The following is a 16,920-nucleotide window of genomic DNA, read 5'->3' as shown; positions in this document are numbered from 1 at the left end:
AGTGGTGTTGGGATCTCTAGCTGAAAGCTAGAATTTTCTAATGTGTTACAGTTGGCTCAAAATGTTTATGTTGTTTTGGCATAAGCTACTGATGAGTGGTTCAAAGAAGCTTAACTGAATAATTATATGTCATAGGACAGTGGTTGCAAAAAAGGTGTTTTGTTTACTTCTAGACCTTCCTCATGGCTGAGAATAAGCTGTGTGGTTTAACTAATAACTCAGTAAAAAAACCCAACAACAGGATAGAGCTGCACCTGAAAAGGAGCTTCATCTCCAGAGTCAATACCAGATTTTGTTTGATCAAAGTCACACAGATCTTAAACTTTACCTTCTTTAGAGAAGCAGCGATAAAGTGGAGTAGTTCTTATTGCTTGGATTTGGGGTGGGGTTTTTTTTCAGTTTTCACTATACTTGCTGTTTTAATCATAAAAAGAGGGAAAATAAATGAGGAAAGTGGTGAAACTGTGCTAGGTGCAGGTGGATGGGATTGGGAAGGATGAGAAGGTTGACAGAAAGGAGGAATTGTGTCACGTAGGAATGAAAAGTAAAAGAACAGGGAAAATTAGGGGAATAAAGTAAAATAGACTGCTGTTTCGGTTTCTGCATCAGAATTGTGGCTAGAAGCCTTTAGTTCTCCTCCGAACTAACAGTCATAAAATTTCATTGCTTTTTACATAACTGAAAGAGTGAATTGGTAAAAATCTATTTATGTGGCAATCTGAGATCACTCTTTTCTGAAATAAATTACAGGAAATTATTCTCTTGATAAATTAATATTGACTGTAAAATTTATCTGCAGGCTTTCTGACACTGCTGCATTTAAAATGCCTGGTATCCATTGAATTATTGTAATAATTGGTTCCTTTTGGAAATGACGCATCACTCCAGCAGATTGAAAGTTTTAAATTAAATATTGAACCTGCTGAATAGGGCTAACCTATCAAGGATTTAAAAGATGTGTAGGAGGATCTGGAACTGGACGATATGACAATTTTCAGTCTTCATTGTTCATTTTTAATCAATTTGTCCTTAGAGACAATTGTAAGAATCTTCTAGTTGTAAGAATCTTCTAGAATGTCTTTGGTTTTTTTCCAGAGCTCTTATTACTTTTCAGTCCAATTGTCTGGTGTTGATGGCATCACGACATCATCAATTTTTACCCCTTCCCAGTTGTCAGGTTTTTCCTGTATATGCACGCAGGTCTATCTGAGGAATTTTTCTTCTTGGTACTCTGATCATTGCCTGCTTCCTCTTTTATTTTACTAAAATTTCTAAAAAGCAGCTTTACAAAATTGTCACTTCTACAAAATAATTGCCCTCATGCTATATACTCAAGCAATTTGACTTTTTCAAAGATTGGAGCTCTTTCATCTCCTTTCGTTGTTTAGGAGAGGTGTATAATTTAGCAGCATTATAAAATTCTATATTTTAAACTTAAAACTACTAGCACTAAATAAAATATCGTCTGGGATGCTGCACAGGCAAAAGTTTCAAGTTCAGCTTCTGCCTAGGATTTCCTAATAGCAGCAAATTCTTTGAACTCCTTTTAATATTTGCCCATATTACAGTTATTTTTAGATATCTCTACTGAAGGTATTTGTGTAATTATGGGAATACCAGTGGTAATCATTACAATGAGAAACATCGTGGTCCCTGTGTTTGAGTATGTCTCTTGGAGAAATATTTTTGACAGTATAGTAGATCCATGCTCTTACTTACATAGACTTTTATTGTCTGGAGGAAAAAAAAGTAAAACCCAACCAACCAGCGAATAACAACAAAGAATGCCACCTGGAACAGCTGCATCAGAAAGTTTGAAATACCTGTAATGTAGAAGTGGTCTTCTACCACTGCTACCCAGAGACTGTACTGGAAAGGGCAGGAAGTAACACAGGGGAAAGACCTTTTCTGGGTAAACAAAAGTACCTCTGTTAACAAAACCCTGAGTATTGGTTTCATAGTCAGGAAACTGGGAGTTTCTGCAGAGGCAAACTAATCACGAAGAGTCAGAATTACTACCAGCCTGTACCTGAGGAGTAGGCCAGTGCCAGTCAGTCTTTTCCTCTGAACTGAGGATTCTGCACTCTTTTCAGACAGAAATCCCTGTCTTCACAGCAGAGACACAAGAGGTTTCCTAGTTCAATACACAAGAATCATGGATCAGCAAATCCCTATTGTGACAGCACCTTTATCTGGTGTGTTTTGTTGATGCACTTAGCTGCTCTTGTTGAATGTTCTTTTGTTAGAACTCCTTTCTGGTAGACAAGAGTGGATGTCTGGCCTGGAACCAACCCTCCTTTGTCATTGATGCAGACTTGGCTTGCCAAATCTGAATTGTGCTGTGTGTTTATTTTCCTGCCTTTCAGTGCTGGATCAGGCATTGTGAACAAGTGTTTTTGCATCCTGCAAGATCATAGTTTTGATGGTTTTTTTGGTCTGATAAGGACTGTGACTCATTCAGACTGGTTGTTTAGATAGTTTCAAAGATTTACTGTTGCACTGATTTTTATCTCCATATGGTTTTCTCAGACCCCAGAAGTACAATTTGTTCTGTTAGAAAAGGCCAGCTGTTAAGAGGTTTAACGAGCAGAAATGCTCTGTCACTTTTCTGGTTCTGTTACAGAAGCCTTTTGCTACCAGTTTTTAGATTGATCATCCCTCTGCCCTCCCATACTGATAAGGGTACCTATTCCAAACAGGAAGCAACTCCAGTGAGTAGAAGATGAGAAGGCAAACAGTTGTATAATGTTGAACTTGATCTGTTTTGGTTCAGTCAGCAGAAATGAATTTCTCAAGCCTGTAGTGTGATAGGGTGACTGCAGTCTGTACCATTTCAGGAAATGGCATGGAAAAGGACCTAGGTGTGAATAGGAGAGCACTTCACAAACAAGTGTTGAGGCTGAGAACTGGTTAGCAAAGGGAAAACCAATGTTGGACAAGTGGAAGGCAGAATGACAAGGAGTATTTCTGTGGTGGTGCTAATAATCTTTCATGCTGGTTAGAAGTCAGACAGGCAGGCAGTGGAAATGATGTTTAATATAGAGTTACAGGATCACAGTGGCAGCAGGAGATCAGGATCAGCTATATGGCTGCCATTCCAGTCCCCTAGGACTGGTATTTTTATTACTGGTTAGTTGTATAATGTCAGTAAGATTTTAGAAAAATCAAAGTGTGTCCATTTTGTGGGTTGCACTTTTGGTTTGTTTTTTTTTTTAAAGCTTTAAGTAATATTTCGTGTGCATCAACTTTGTTATTGTAGAACATTGTACATGCCATAGAGACCCAGAGCTTTCCAAGTGGTGTTACACAAGTTGACTTCTTTTGAGCAATTTACTTGTAAACTAGGAAACATTTCTGAAAGTTGCTTTTTTCTTTTTTAAAGTAAACCTCTAATCCCACAAAGGCATTTTATGGGAAATGTAAAGAAGCAATTAAAACATCAAAGCCAAAAGAGGTCACTTGTTCTTCTCAAAGCTGCAAAACAAAACTTCTGACTTTGCACTAGGCTATTACAATAAAAAAATAGGTCTAACAAAGATGAATAGTAATTTGATGCTTACTGCTTAGGTTGCAATTTTTAAAAAAATAAATGTTGCATGTACCTGAATTCTAATCTCCTTGGTTAGGTTTTGCTGGGGTTTTTTGTTTGAGTTTTTTTTTTTGGGGGGGGGGGCAGTATGGGGTAGGGTGTGGTGGAAACTGGCCCTGTCCCTCTGTGCACCAGGCTACAGGCTGTTTGCATTGGCTTGGCCTATGACTTAGTTTTATGACACTCTTGTCATGAAGCATAAATGGTATTTTTCTTGTCATTTTGCAGTCTCTTTTGGATGGAGACCTTCCTGTATAGGTTATCTCTGTCACTACAGGTGGCAAACATGGAACAAAATAAATTACCTCAAAAAATTTGAGAAAATTCAACTCCGGTTTTGGGAGTGGGTTTGATGAGCTTTTCAATGTAGTTATCAACTGTGAATCCTGGGGATGGCACCATCCATCTTAAGGAGATCTGGCATGATTAACAATTCTTGGTTGTTCTCCTTTCTGTATCCAGCAAGAGATCTAATATTGCCATTAGTGCAATCAAGGATAGTAGTAGTACAGCATTTTACTTTTATCTTAGGTTGCAAACGCCATGAAGAACTCGCTGCCCTTTGACGCTCCTGATGCATCACAAGAAGGCCAGAAGGTACTGAAAGTAGAAGTTACTCCAACAGTGCCGAGGATTTCTCGGAGTGCGATTACAACGGCTTCTATCCGTCGTCATCGCTGGAGGAGAGAAGGTGAGCTTCCTCTGACAGGGGCAGGTATTACAGTGTACTGTAGTCATCATCATCACTGTAATCTGGCTTCTGTTTGAATGTTTGCAGAACAGTTGGGGGAGTTTTTTGTTTGTTTGTTTTTGAAAAGTGGTACTCCATAATAATGTATAATATTTTACATCTTCAGAGCACTGCATGAACATGAACATTTGGGGTGTTTGTTTTGGTTATGATTTGGAAATAAACCACGAGGTAGGTGAGAAAATGGAGAAGGTGGGAAATGTTTAATAAGACTTCTTTTTTTCTCCATGTAACACAGCACAAAATTGTAGGGGTAAAGTGTGGCTTAGAATTTGAGTTCTTTGTTTAATCCACACTAAAACTCATCTGCCTCCCATCATAAATAACTCAGAGAATGAATGGTAATATACAGACCTCGATAGGATTCCAGCTGTCTAAAGCTAATGATGGCAGCGGGAGAGGGAAAAACTGAACACCATGCTCCCATCAGATGGCCCAGTTTATTGGGGGACCATAAAATAGGTTTAGTTTAGAATTAATCTTTATTTTTCCTCAATGAGTACTTACATCATATGGAAGTGTGCTTGACTGTATCAAGAAAAAAAAAAATTCATAGTGATCTTTACCTTGGTGTGATGACATCTTCAGTGTAGGTGTAGCAAAAAGCTTGCTTTGAAATCACTTTGACATACTTGTAAAGCTTTGTTGCTCCGTGTATTAAACCGTGGTTTAAAAAAGCTGCATAAAATGACAAAGCTAAAAAGCAGAATAACCTAAAAATAAACTGAGGATAAAAGAATCTGAAAACAGGGATTGCATATTTTCCTGTAGTACTTTTCCCCCTCGCCCTTTTATTTTCTTTTATTCTCTTTTATTCTTCTCTGTCATGTGCAAAAGGATTTGATGACCTAGTCTTCAGCTGAATGTCCAGGACAACAAGTCTTCTGTTTCCAGGACTCTGGGTCATGTTTTCTTCACTGTACTTGCCATTATATTCATTTCTGGTCTACAGTGCAGCCCACCTGTCCCTTTCTGTGGATGTTCTGACAACGTTTAACTAAGCATGGGTAGTGTTTTGTGTTTGTTCCGTGTCCGCATAAATCTTCTATTTTCCCTGCCTGGGTTGGAATGCCAAGAAAGAAACAGAAAAGCACTAAAATGTTATATGTTGAATCCCAGATGGCTTTGACTTCTCAAACGAGGCTGACTCAAGCATTCCTGGCTCACCGATCCAACACGGCTCCACAGACCTAGGGATCAAACGTGAGCAAGAGGGGGAGGTGCTGATGCGCAGGACCCCTGAGCATGGCTTCCCGGAGCCCACCTTGGCAGCAGCCACCACAGAGGGTAGGACAGAGATGAGGAGGCAGAAGTCAGTGAGGCAGTTGCTGGAGGAGGATCCTGGCTCCCTATCCCCAAGCAGAACTTCTTTCCATTCTAGTGTGTGTTTCCGCTATCCCAGGGTGTATTAGCTTCTCTTTGCAATACACGCACCCCCTATATACCTAACACCAGGTCAGGTACTACCTTTTGTTATCACGTGGGCTGGCCTGGGGCTTGCATCTGTGTGGTGAAAGACTGCTTGGCATGGCAAAAAAAAAGAAAGACAGGGGTAATAGCCAAGAGCTTTGGGATTGCTTGGAAACCTTCCATTACTGAGCATGTTTAATCTAATATTAAGAAGGAACAAAATGCACCAGATGAGCACGATTCTAATCCTGAAAAGTAGACCGTGTAGACTATGAATGGATTTGGCTACAACTTAGTTGCAATGGTGTCTTGTTAGTCTGCAGTTTTTAAATTTTCAAGAATGAAAAAAGTCAAGCCTATCTAAGATGAATACAACTGCTGATGTTTTATTTGTCAGTCATCCTTTAACTGAAAACTCATACATGACAACTCATTTAGAACTGGCTTCTCTAAAGACAAGTAGCAAAAAAGCGCTTGTGTTTTCAAGAAGAAAACAGATTGTCATGTTTCTAAAACTTTAGAAACAACTGCTGCTTTCTTATCAGTCGTGCTGTCCACAAAAATGCTGTAGGGATTCATATGTCTGCTTTGCAGCCAAGAATAGAGTAGGTGGTGGAAATTTATTTTGCTTAAGTTCATCTATTAATTTTTGAGTAAAGATGATTTACTCAATGAAAGGTGTTTTTGAGTACTGAACTTGATTCGTTTCTTCTCAGAGATGAGAATTAATTTCTTGTAGATTTAGCTAAATATATTTTCAGGTGTTCTATCTTAAGTCTTCTTCTCTATCTGAACATTCCTTTGGTGTTTCCAGCCTCTATAAGGACTTCAGTTGATCATAAATGAGATTTATTTACACATTCAGATATGAGCTACATAGGTTTCAGATTTGTTCTTCAGGAAACAATAATCTGGATAATCTGAAGATTTAATGTAGTGTTATCACAGAATCCTTACCCTTAATCAGAGTTACTATCAATAATTAAGATGTCATGCTTCTGTAGAAGATCGTGGCATAAACATATTTAGTGCAGTTTATAATCTGCTTGGTGCATTGTGAATTTGAGCATGCTCAGTAAATGATCCTGTCTTCTCTTAAATTCACTTTTCAGTTGGTCTTACTCCATTTTACTAATCTTTGCATGTGCATGACCTGAAGGATATAGAGAAGTCCTGAGCTGCAGAGAACTTTCTGTAAGAGACAGGAAGTGGGAAAAAAGTCGATAGAGATACTGCATTTTAGTCTTAACTTGTTCTAAGACATTGTTTCAACTTGGCATATTGGATAAGGCATCATTCCACATGCTTTACTTCAGTAGAAATGGCTTGAATACCATTTACTTCTGTAACATTAGCAATGTATAATTACATGCTTGAGCAAACTGAATTCTCCAGTTGATAGCATCTGGGAGAAGGCCAAGGAATGGAGTTTGACTTGATTATTAGTGTATAATTGTGTGTGCATTTATAGGAGTCTGTTATTTTACTGATGCTGATTTCACAGAAAATTTCAGCTAGAAAATTCCCTCTCCTTAATATCGTTTTGATGTCAAACAATACAATAAAAGACTGATCACTTCTAGTGAGTTTTCAACCTCCAGGTATAGGAAGGATAAACAGACTAAAAGTAATTTTCAAAAGGTGTATAAAACCCCTTCTTCAGATCAGTGTTTTGACCCAATAAGTAGAAAAAGAGAAGATTTCAAGAATGACTCAGTAATGCCATACAAGGTATTCTGCTTGCAGGTGGTTGCAGCTGTGGTTACGTGCACTATTTTGGGTCAGTGGAGGACATTGTGTCTAAAGCTACAGCATTAATTGTGGATCCGCACAAACAGCAAATTATTTGAGGACAGATTTATTCTGATAAGGAACAGCGAGAACCTAGAGTACACACTGTGGTGCAATTGATATGATTTCTGTTGGGTTGCACTGTGTCTTTCTCTTTTGGCCTTACAGTAGAAGAGTACTTGGAAGGGAGTGGATCTTTAATTTTTGTTTCTTTTTAAAATTTTCTTATTGGTCTGTTGGAACAAAAAAAAAAAAAGAAAACTTCATTACATCATCCTGTTTTTCCTCCCAGAGTATGTAAGGACTCAAAATATTTTTTTATTGTTTCTGAGGGCAGTTTGTAGAGGAAAAATACCATGTATTAGGGAAAGAATGTGTTTGCTGAATTACTTTAATCCCATTGAGAACTTCTGTAAGCATGTGGATCTGACTAGACAGAAATTCTCTTGCATGTTGTCTTCTCTATCTTCTTCATTTTTTAGCACTGCTGAGCAGCCTGGGCACCTGTATGGTTGCAGCATCCAAAAGCTTGCAACAACCCCTCTCAGTCCTGTCTTTAAATTCTGTGGGTAAAATGCCACTTTTTCAGTGTGACTGTTCTGCTTCACTGTCCCTGAATAGGAATGTCCCATTACACAGCAGTGTTTTAACGTTAACTTTGAAAATTACTAATGTTCTTGTAATAATAAAAACCTTAGCTGTGTTATCTGGAGATATCTTCTTGCAAGTTACATATCTTTCTTTTGAATAAGAAGGGCTTGAGAGGGGAATTCAGCTGCTACTCTTGCTGCTTGTAACCAAACACACTTTCATCCAGCTTTGCATGATGATATAAAGAAATGTAAATGTTGGTTAATTGAAAAAGTGGTCTTGCTTTTGGTATGTTCCAGTTATGTCTTATTTTTTTAGCATCTTTGATTATGTGTGGGAAGGTTGGAGGAGGGAATGGAAATGTTGTGGATTGTGAATTAAATATATCAGTGTTTAGTGTAAGAAAACACACTTATGTCTCAAGAAGAACATGAAGGCTAGTTCAGCTAGGCAGGGTGGGCAGGAGAGGGGGAAAGTATATGTATTTTAAATACGGATACAGAAGTTGAAGCAAGTAATGCACCCTAGACTTTAATAATAACCCTTGAAACCGAAGCTTATTTTTCTAAGGCTAAAGGCTTTACCAAGGAAGGAAGACTGCAGTAACATGAACCATATTAGCTTTCTGTTTCTGGGAGGCTAATGAATCAAATAGAACTACATAAAACTATAGAATAATCTCTCATTGCATTGTTCTGAGAATGGTCTATTTGTGTATCTTTTGTAAGCTGATACACAGTAATGTTAATTCCAAGGCAAAATTTCCTGAAAAGAAGTACTAAATTTAAAGCAGAGTAATAAAACCTCCCTGTAAAGTTTTACATTACACTTCAGAAATGTGAAATTGGATCAGGCTATATTCCTGCTACACAGAGGCAGCAACCACACTGAGAGCGCTCTGTCTGTTCTGCTTGCTGTAATGTAAAATGTTCCTTATCTAACAGTCAGCATGAAAGGATGAGCTTCCACTCAAATGTTAGAATCTCCTAAATACTTGCCACCACATTTTTCCCATTCCACAAAAAAGATTTAAATGTGTTTGCTTGGCAGCAAGCTGGGTTGGACAGTAGGAGCAGTACAGTGGCTTTAGCTGGGATGGATCCATAGGTTTTGCAGATTTCTTGCACATAATCAGGCTCTACAGCTTTTATAAAGAAAAGCAAAATTCTTATAACCTGAATACCTCCTTTTTTGCTAACACAGTTAAAATTTATGCCTTTTTCTCACTGAAACAAGATATATGGAACAAAAACTCTAGCTCCATTTTCAGTTTTGAAATTTGAATGCTGCTCAGTTTTCTACTGAAACAATAACTTCCTTTGAGTACTTGGAGCTTAGAAAAAGTATTTGAATAAGATTTATTAAAAAAAAGTGTGTGCAGCCCTAATCATATAATAGGCCTGAAAACAAGGATTTAAGAAATAAGATTGTCAGGTTTTTATTTTCTCTTTCATACTTCAGTCAAAAGCACAGTGCCTGTTCTACAACAGGAAGTGTTTCAGAGATTAAATTTCTCTTAATACAAGGGTTGTTTGGTTTCAGGTTTTTTTCTCTGAAAAATCTAGATGCTGAGATAAAAGTAATATGGTGGAAACACCCAGATGGGATTGCTGGAAATGCAGGGAGGATTGAGTTTTGGATGAGAGAGAACTAGGAATTGGGTTAAGCTTCAATAGAAAGTGTAGTCACGTTGTTTGAAGTGCCAGCTACCTCTGTTGGAACATTGTGAACGTTGCTGGCCTAGGAAGTAGCCTAATTCTGAAGCTTACTGAGCACTCACCAGAACTTACTCTGCCTGGAAGAGATCCTGAACACGCTTAGATCTTGCCACAAAATAGGATAGAAATCTGAAGGGGTGGTAGCTTTGTTTTGTCTCCTTTTTTAACCACATGTAGGAGGAGAATGGGTAACAGTATGTACAGACAGAAAACAAATCAGCCAAATGGGACCTAATTCTACTTGTTTTATAGGCAAAGTTTGGGACCGATACTCTGACTGATAAAAGTGATGTAGATGAAAGGCAAATCAGGCTCAGAGAGCACTTATTGTTAGACTGTTATTCTGCTAAACACGGCAGGAAAATTATTGGCTGAGAATCAAAAAAAATGTAAGCAAGTGGAATCCAGGTGGATTAGCAAATGAGGTTTGTTTTGGCATTCTGTGCACACCTTTGTCTTCATGTAACTTAAATGCATACTGTGTGTTCTGATTGGTTTGGGGGTTTTTTGGTTCCTTCTTTTTTTCCTAATAGATGCTGAAGGTGTAAATGGAAGAGAGGAGTCTGTGAACCTTAATGATGCTGATGAAGGATTTTCATCAGGAGCTTCCCTCAGCAGCCAGCCCGCTGGGACCAAACCTGTATCCTCTGTATCGCAGAAGGGCAGCTTAAGGAAAACAGCAAGTGGGCGTTCTTCTAAGGATAAAGAAACCTCTTCTGCAGCAAAATCCAATGAGAGCCCCCGAGATTCAGTAGCTCGAAAGCAGTACACGCACCAATCCACTGACCTGGCTGGAGACACAATCGAGATGACACCTACTAAGAAACACCTCAGCCTGCCTGCTGGGCAGGTGGTGCCAAAAGCCAACAGCTTGAGCCTGATCAGGACCGCCAGTGCTTCCTCCAGTAAATCATTTGACTATGTGAATGGCAGTCAGGCAGGCTCCAGTGTTGGAGCTGGTACAGAGGGTTTTTCCAGTCTGGCAGCTGGCAACACCAATCGGTTTTCAACTATCAGCCTACAGGAGGACCGACTAGGCCAAGCTGGGGAAGGTAAAGATCTCCTTTCCCCAGGAGCTCCCCTAACCAAGCAGTCTCGATCTCCAAGTTTCAATATGCAGCTGATATCCCAGGTGTAACTTTGACTCCCTTCCTTAGTACTCCTTCTTTCCCATTAATCCCCTGCAAGTTCATCCTTAGGCAAAACATGAACCATCATCCCACAGTGTTAAAATACTGACTGTCGTGATCTTGTTTGATTTGGTTTAGCTATCATACTGTATTACTGAAACAGCAATAATTCTTCCCTCACCTTCATCCTCCTTCCCCCTTGTAAACATGGTTGTGAAGCAGTATATAATGTACTGTATGCCTTTTTCCATGCCTTCCTTTCTCCTTGGGTGATGTGCAATCCATCGTAGGCTGATCAGTCCCATTTCAACACTGTGAGACTGGAGACACCGGCGGAAATGGTGAATGTGATCCCTATGAGATGATGCTTTGGCTTTGTTAAGAAATAGAAACGGGTTTGTTTTCTCGGTCTACAGTACTGCAAAGACTACTGGATCATGACTTTTCTTTCTCAGAACCAGGAGTGCCTCAGAGATTCTAGTGTGACTTTGGACCTCTCTGAGTCTGTGCAATCAATTCTGGGGAGGGGATTGTCATTGCTGCTCCTGGCTGCCTACAGCACTTTTTTCATTAAAATTAGGGTAGTTTTTTCCTGACTGCCCCCAGTCTGTCATCCCAGAAGCTTTTGATGTTCATCAACTGAGACATGCGTATTAACAAGCTGTTTTCCCTCGGAGAGAGGATTCTAAGCTGATAATGTAGGTTACAATGCACTTCTAATGGCGTTGTAGCCATTTGTAATGTTACATGTCTTCCCCTCCAGGACACAGGGTCATTCTGCATTTAGACTAAAATTTACACAACACCATGCTGTTAAAGCAATTTGGTTTGGAAGTGGGAGGGAAACACTACTTTCCCACAAAATAATGGCTATCTCTGCTCCATTTTTGTTGTTTTTGTTGTGAGGTGCTGATCACTGAATTGAAAGGTGTATTCGGGTAAAGAGTATTTCTCAGGCTGCTTTCTTTGGTATCATGGCTGTTGGGACACCCCCACCTCTTTCAGCTGCTTTCTCAATGTCCCTGAATTCAATCATGGTGTCATTTGAGGAATCCTGCAGTCCAGACAGACCATACTCTCAAGGTGCTGTCTCAGGGATAGAGACAATAGTTTGCTAGAAACACTGAAGCTTCAATGTGAAATGCTTTTCTAGCAATGCTGTTTGTGCAAAGGGGTACTGACAGTCCTTTTCTCCCCAGAAGGATCACACTTCATTGCCTTGGTATATATAATCTGTTGAGGTTTTTTAACTCTTATTTTAGTGGATTGGCCCTACTCTAGAAAATTCAGAACTCGTGCCATTGAGCCAAGCCTTGAATGTATATGACTGGTGTATGGGCACTGGCTGGTACTGATGTTAGAGAACACTGCTTAGAAGCACATTTCTGGTTACATGGGAGAATATTTGTCATTCTCTCTCCATCTCTCTGTATCTCTCTTTGGATTGATAGAGAGAAAAGGGGAAAGCTCATTCTCTATGCTTGAGTCATGTATCATATCCTGGAAGTTTACAAACTGTAAACCTGCAGGAAAGTTTATGTTTTTTATGTGGGCACTTTGGTTTCACTGTCACTGTGAAGGATAAACATAAGCAGTTAAAAACAGCAGGCTGTCTTTGAATGTCTTTTGGGGTTTGGGGGTTTTTTGGAGTTGTTGTTTGTTTGTTTGTTTGTTTTGGGTTTTTTTGTGGGGGTTTTTTGTGGGTTTGTTTTTTTTTCTTTTGAATCTTTGTTTCAAATAGAACTTTTTTTTCAAATTTGCATTTTCATTTAAATATTCGAAGATGTTTTTATGGTTTGATGAGTCACTTTGTAAGCCTGGTCTTCATATAATACATTTATAAAGTGAATTAAATGGCATCTGGACTGAATCAGAAATTCAGTTAAAGAGTAAATAGACTCATCAGAAAGAAAGAAAATCTTACAGCTTCTAAATGGAAGTTAATCTTTAAGGACACTAGTCACACACAGATGGAACTAAGGCAAAGTGAGATTAAACTGCAAGGCTTATGTTTCTGTAAAAATGTCAAAAGCTGTATATGGTTAAACTCTTCTTTATAAAATAAAGTTTTGATAGTGGGGACAATTTGTAAGTCGTGGCTGAAAGTACAAAGTTTATACTTCGTGGAGACCACCAAAAAGGAAATTTGCTTAAATCTTTTGGAAAGAAAAGGTCAATAGCATCAGCTAATTTTCTAAGAGTTACTTAATTTTAGTATTTTGAAAAGTAGAGCTGTTCATTAGGAAGGTTTCTCTGCTGTCTACTGTTTGCATTGTAAGCATTCCTCCAGAAGTTTTAGGACGCTTAAATTGGCATCAGATCAAATTTTACAATCTTTTTTTAAAAAATATTCTTTTGTGTGGGGTCCCACACTATAAAACTATTTCAGGAAAGTGAGACAGCTTTAGTGACTTTAGATTGGGAAGTCAGTTTGAATTGGCTAAAACTTACGTCAGACTATCTTTCAAGATATTTTTACAGTTCTCATTTTGATGTGCCTTTTGTTATGGTTTCATTCATTCTATTTTGGTTTGTTCTTGTGTATATATACCTATTCCATATCAATCTTTTTAAAATGAGTTCAAGTTTATCCCTGGAAAAAAAATAATTTTTGCTATGGGCTGATGTGGTACATCTATAACTTCTCAGAATTACCCTTTTAGTGCAGTTGTTGGAGCTTGTTTTGTTGTTTTTCAGCCAAGTACTGTTTAATATTTATCTTACAAATTGAGTCATCACTAATATCCACAAACCAGCTGTAGTAACAGGCTTTGCAGTGCTGTGTATCACATTTATCATTAATGCTTCTAAATGTGGCTCAAACTATGCTAAGGTGTGTCAAGACTGTAGAAAAAATTCACTCACTTAAGTTCAGTACACTTCAAAGTACTGTTGCAGAAATAAAATTAGAAGTGTCTGGTATATGGGTGGAGGGAATAATCTGCTGGCTTTCTGATTACATATGTTAAATACTAAACAACGTGCAAAACATACTTAAATTTTCTGACACCTGTGACAAATGTTTAGACTTAAATCAAACTTCATCCTAAATTCACTCTGCTGTGTCTTCTTTTAGAACATTTGGTACTTGACATGAGGCACTAGGTTTAGATTTTTGCAATATTTCAGTGCAACTGCAGCATTATAAAAGAAGGACAAGAAGCAGAACACTGATTTTTAAAAATTTCCCCCCCCTCTATATGTGTGCATGCATGCACATACATATAATTCTTAGGTGAGGAAGTGTGGATACTGTTTTCTGATGTGTATATATACACTTAAGTAGGAAAAAATTAAATATTCTTTGATACACATCACAATATACTGCCATTTTGCAACTCATTTTTGTTGGCTTTAGTAATTTTAAGAAAATACAGAATATTGGTATTGTGAACTCCAGCTTGATTATCCTTTTCAGGTGTTATTGTGAGCAGCTTTTTGTTTGAAAGATGAACCGTTCTTTTATCCTGCAGACAGCAAAGTGATGAAGTAAAAATACCTATTAAAATGAACGTTGCAAGATGACAGTTTAAATTGCTTTCAATTGCTAAATAGTTTTCAATTGGAAACTTCAATATCACTCTCCATTTTAAATGCAGATTTCTTTGAACACGCTTTCTGATGTGAATTTGGAGAAGCTTTTTGACAGCATACTTCATTCTGAAATGCTGAACATCATGTTGCATCCACTAGGCATTAGATCTAGTATTTGTAGTTCACAATACAACTATTTGTGTTGGTCTTAAATACAGCATTTCCAGCGTACTCCTGCTAGCTTTAACATATCTACAGTCATCAAAATAGTGAGAAAAAAATGTTTTCTGACGAAGTATTTATTTGCACTATTTATGAATACTGGAGTTTACTGGGACAGGGTTTTTTCTCACCATGTGAGGTTTACTTGTGTGTGAGTAGGTACATACATTTGTCACGTGTTGACAATCAATTGCCTCAACTGTGTGTATACTGTATGTAAATAGGAACATATTTTTCAAGATTAAGGGGGAAACCTGCATCTTAGTGGTGGTAAAGCTACTCTGTAGTAGGGTGACCCCAACTCTAACCGCTTTTTGTCTTCAGATACTATGTGGTTTGTTTTACTTCTTGAATGAAGATTATTAGTGTTCTGGGAAAATTTTAGCTCCAGGGAAATTTTCCTCAATATTTAATGTACAACATGTTCAGAGAATTATATTTTGAAAAATTAATTTTGGAATAGATAATCCTATGCTATGGCTGTATTTTAACCTAAGAGTTTGAACTTGTCCTATTTTATCATGAACCAATGACTATCTTTCTTAAGTGTTGAGCATTTTAACTTCAGTCACAAACCAGAAATTGTTGTTTATCTTGGCTTACAAATTTAAATTAATTTGAAGACTAAGAGAGAATCAAGAATAACTTTTTGAAGAAAATCATAGAAACCAAGCTGTACAGTGTAGGTGCTGTGCTCATAATCCTGGAGGAGGTATGGAAAATATAATGGAATATGTTTGAATTAAATGTATGTACTACACACAAAACCAATACTTCTAATATTAGTAGATCTAATAATATCATCCTTAAATTCTAAAATTCTCTCATTGCCAAAGATAATGCTACCTTGGCATGTTTAATATAGCATTAAAGCCACTAGCTAGGTCTCATTTATGACAACCACTTTTGATGTCCATCAGAAGAGTACACATGACCCTTTTATTTCAATTTCTTGTTTAGGATAATTGCAGGGCTAAAATTGCAAAGTACCACTCCTTTTCAAGCATGGTAAGCAAAGAAGCCAGATCCTCTATACTTGCATTGCATTCTTGATTTATATAAATTTTTTCAATATTTTATATTCTTTTCAGTATTTTGAATGCGTTTTGTTTCTAGCATATGGGCCTTAATCTCTCTTGATTATTTTTTAGAGTTTTTCCCCCCCTGGCACTTGGATAAACTGGCTGTGGAAAGCTTTTCTGTAGGTGATTCAGGGTAACAGATCATGACATGGGTGTTGTGTTAGTGAATAAATGTATCAGTCTGTCAAAATTCGCAGGTCTTCAACAATTGAAGAGCCAAAGTACTTGCTCCTTCCACAGTGATAGAAGATGATGGTGAGCTGTGAGCAACATGGCTTGTTCCTGAAAACAGCAGTAAGTGGATTTTGCAAGACTGATACGTATGAGGTTTTCCACATAGTCATTATGAAATTATATGTAAAATAAATCTCGGAACCAGATTTTTTAAAATGTAACAGCCATTTCAGATAAACCTGCCTAGTAAGTTTGTCAGGTGTCAAGGCCTGTGAAGTTTAGAAGCAAGCTGAAGAAGTCTGAGTACCTTACAACTTCAAGAAAAGGATTTAGTAAAAATCTGTCCCATGTTATTTTTCTGTATTCAAGATTTAATGAAAAAAACAATTGTTTCCATTCTTTTATTTATTTTTCTCTAGGCTACACCTCTCCCTGATTTTTTTTTAACTGTGTTCATCAGATTTTACCAAAGGTAGTATCTGAGGAACCAAATGAATTTAAAATGGGTCCATAAATTATCCCTTCTATCATAAAGGATTAGTAAGCTATTCCTGCAAGGAGCTACTGATGGGAACAGATGTATATTAAAACCTTGTACAGTAAAACGTTGCCCTACATTTTAGCTTGTGCATGATGAGCAAAGTGGTGAGATCAGGTTTTATTGACCACTTACTTGGTTGTGAGCTCCTAGTGTTTTACAGTTGGTGAGATGTAAGCAGTTTTAGAGAAAACTGTCTTTGCATTCTGATACAACTTTTTTAAGCATTTTAAATTTTGACTCTTGAACAGATGATTGTTAAAATGTGGTTTAGAATTCACACAGGTTTTGATTTTAGTGGGTAAAATGGTCAGGGAAGATTTCTGTTTATGAGTATCTCCTGGTAAAGTGTCTCTATGGTGCTTTGTCATGGAAACTTCCTTACAAATC

At 37.7% G+C, this 16,920-nt stretch overlaps 1 protein-coding gene across 8 annotated transcripts in view; it reads left to right on the top strand.

Moving 5' to 3' along the window:
- Nucleotides 1-12,663, top strand: part of FAM126B (family with sequence similarity 126 member B) — a 47,730-nt gene extending 35,067 nt beyond the window's left edge. For 6 of the 8 annotated variants that reach the window (XM_018071764.2, XM_018071757.2, XM_018071758.2 and 3 more), the window contains 3 exons: nt 4,121-4,280; nt 5,460-5,627; nt 10,384-12,663. In XM_018071764.2, the coding sequence (XP_017927253.1) occupies nt 4,121-4,280; nt 5,460-5,627; nt 10,384-10,988 (933 nt within the window). In that variant the 3' untranslated portion in view covers nt 10,989-12,663. The remainder of the gene's footprint in view (nt 1-4,120; nt 4,281-5,459; nt 5,628-10,383) is intronic. The other 2 variants (XM_018071763.2, XM_008931107.3) reach the window with 2 other exon arrangements.
- The last annotated feature ends 4,257 nt before the right edge of the window (nt 12,664-16,920 follow it).

The sequence above is a fragment of the Manacus vitellinus genome, unplaced genomic scaffold (assembly GCF_001715985.3).
Source record: "Manacus vitellinus isolate BGI_N305 unplaced genomic scaffold, ASM171598v3 scaffold_20_pilon, whole genome shotgun sequence".
In the NCBI taxonomy this organism is placed as follows: domain Eukaryota; kingdom Metazoa; phylum Chordata; class Aves; order Passeriformes; family Pipridae; genus Manacus; species Manacus vitellinus.
Note: the sequence above shows the minus strand (reverse complement) of the source record. Positions and strands in the feature narration are given on the sequence as shown.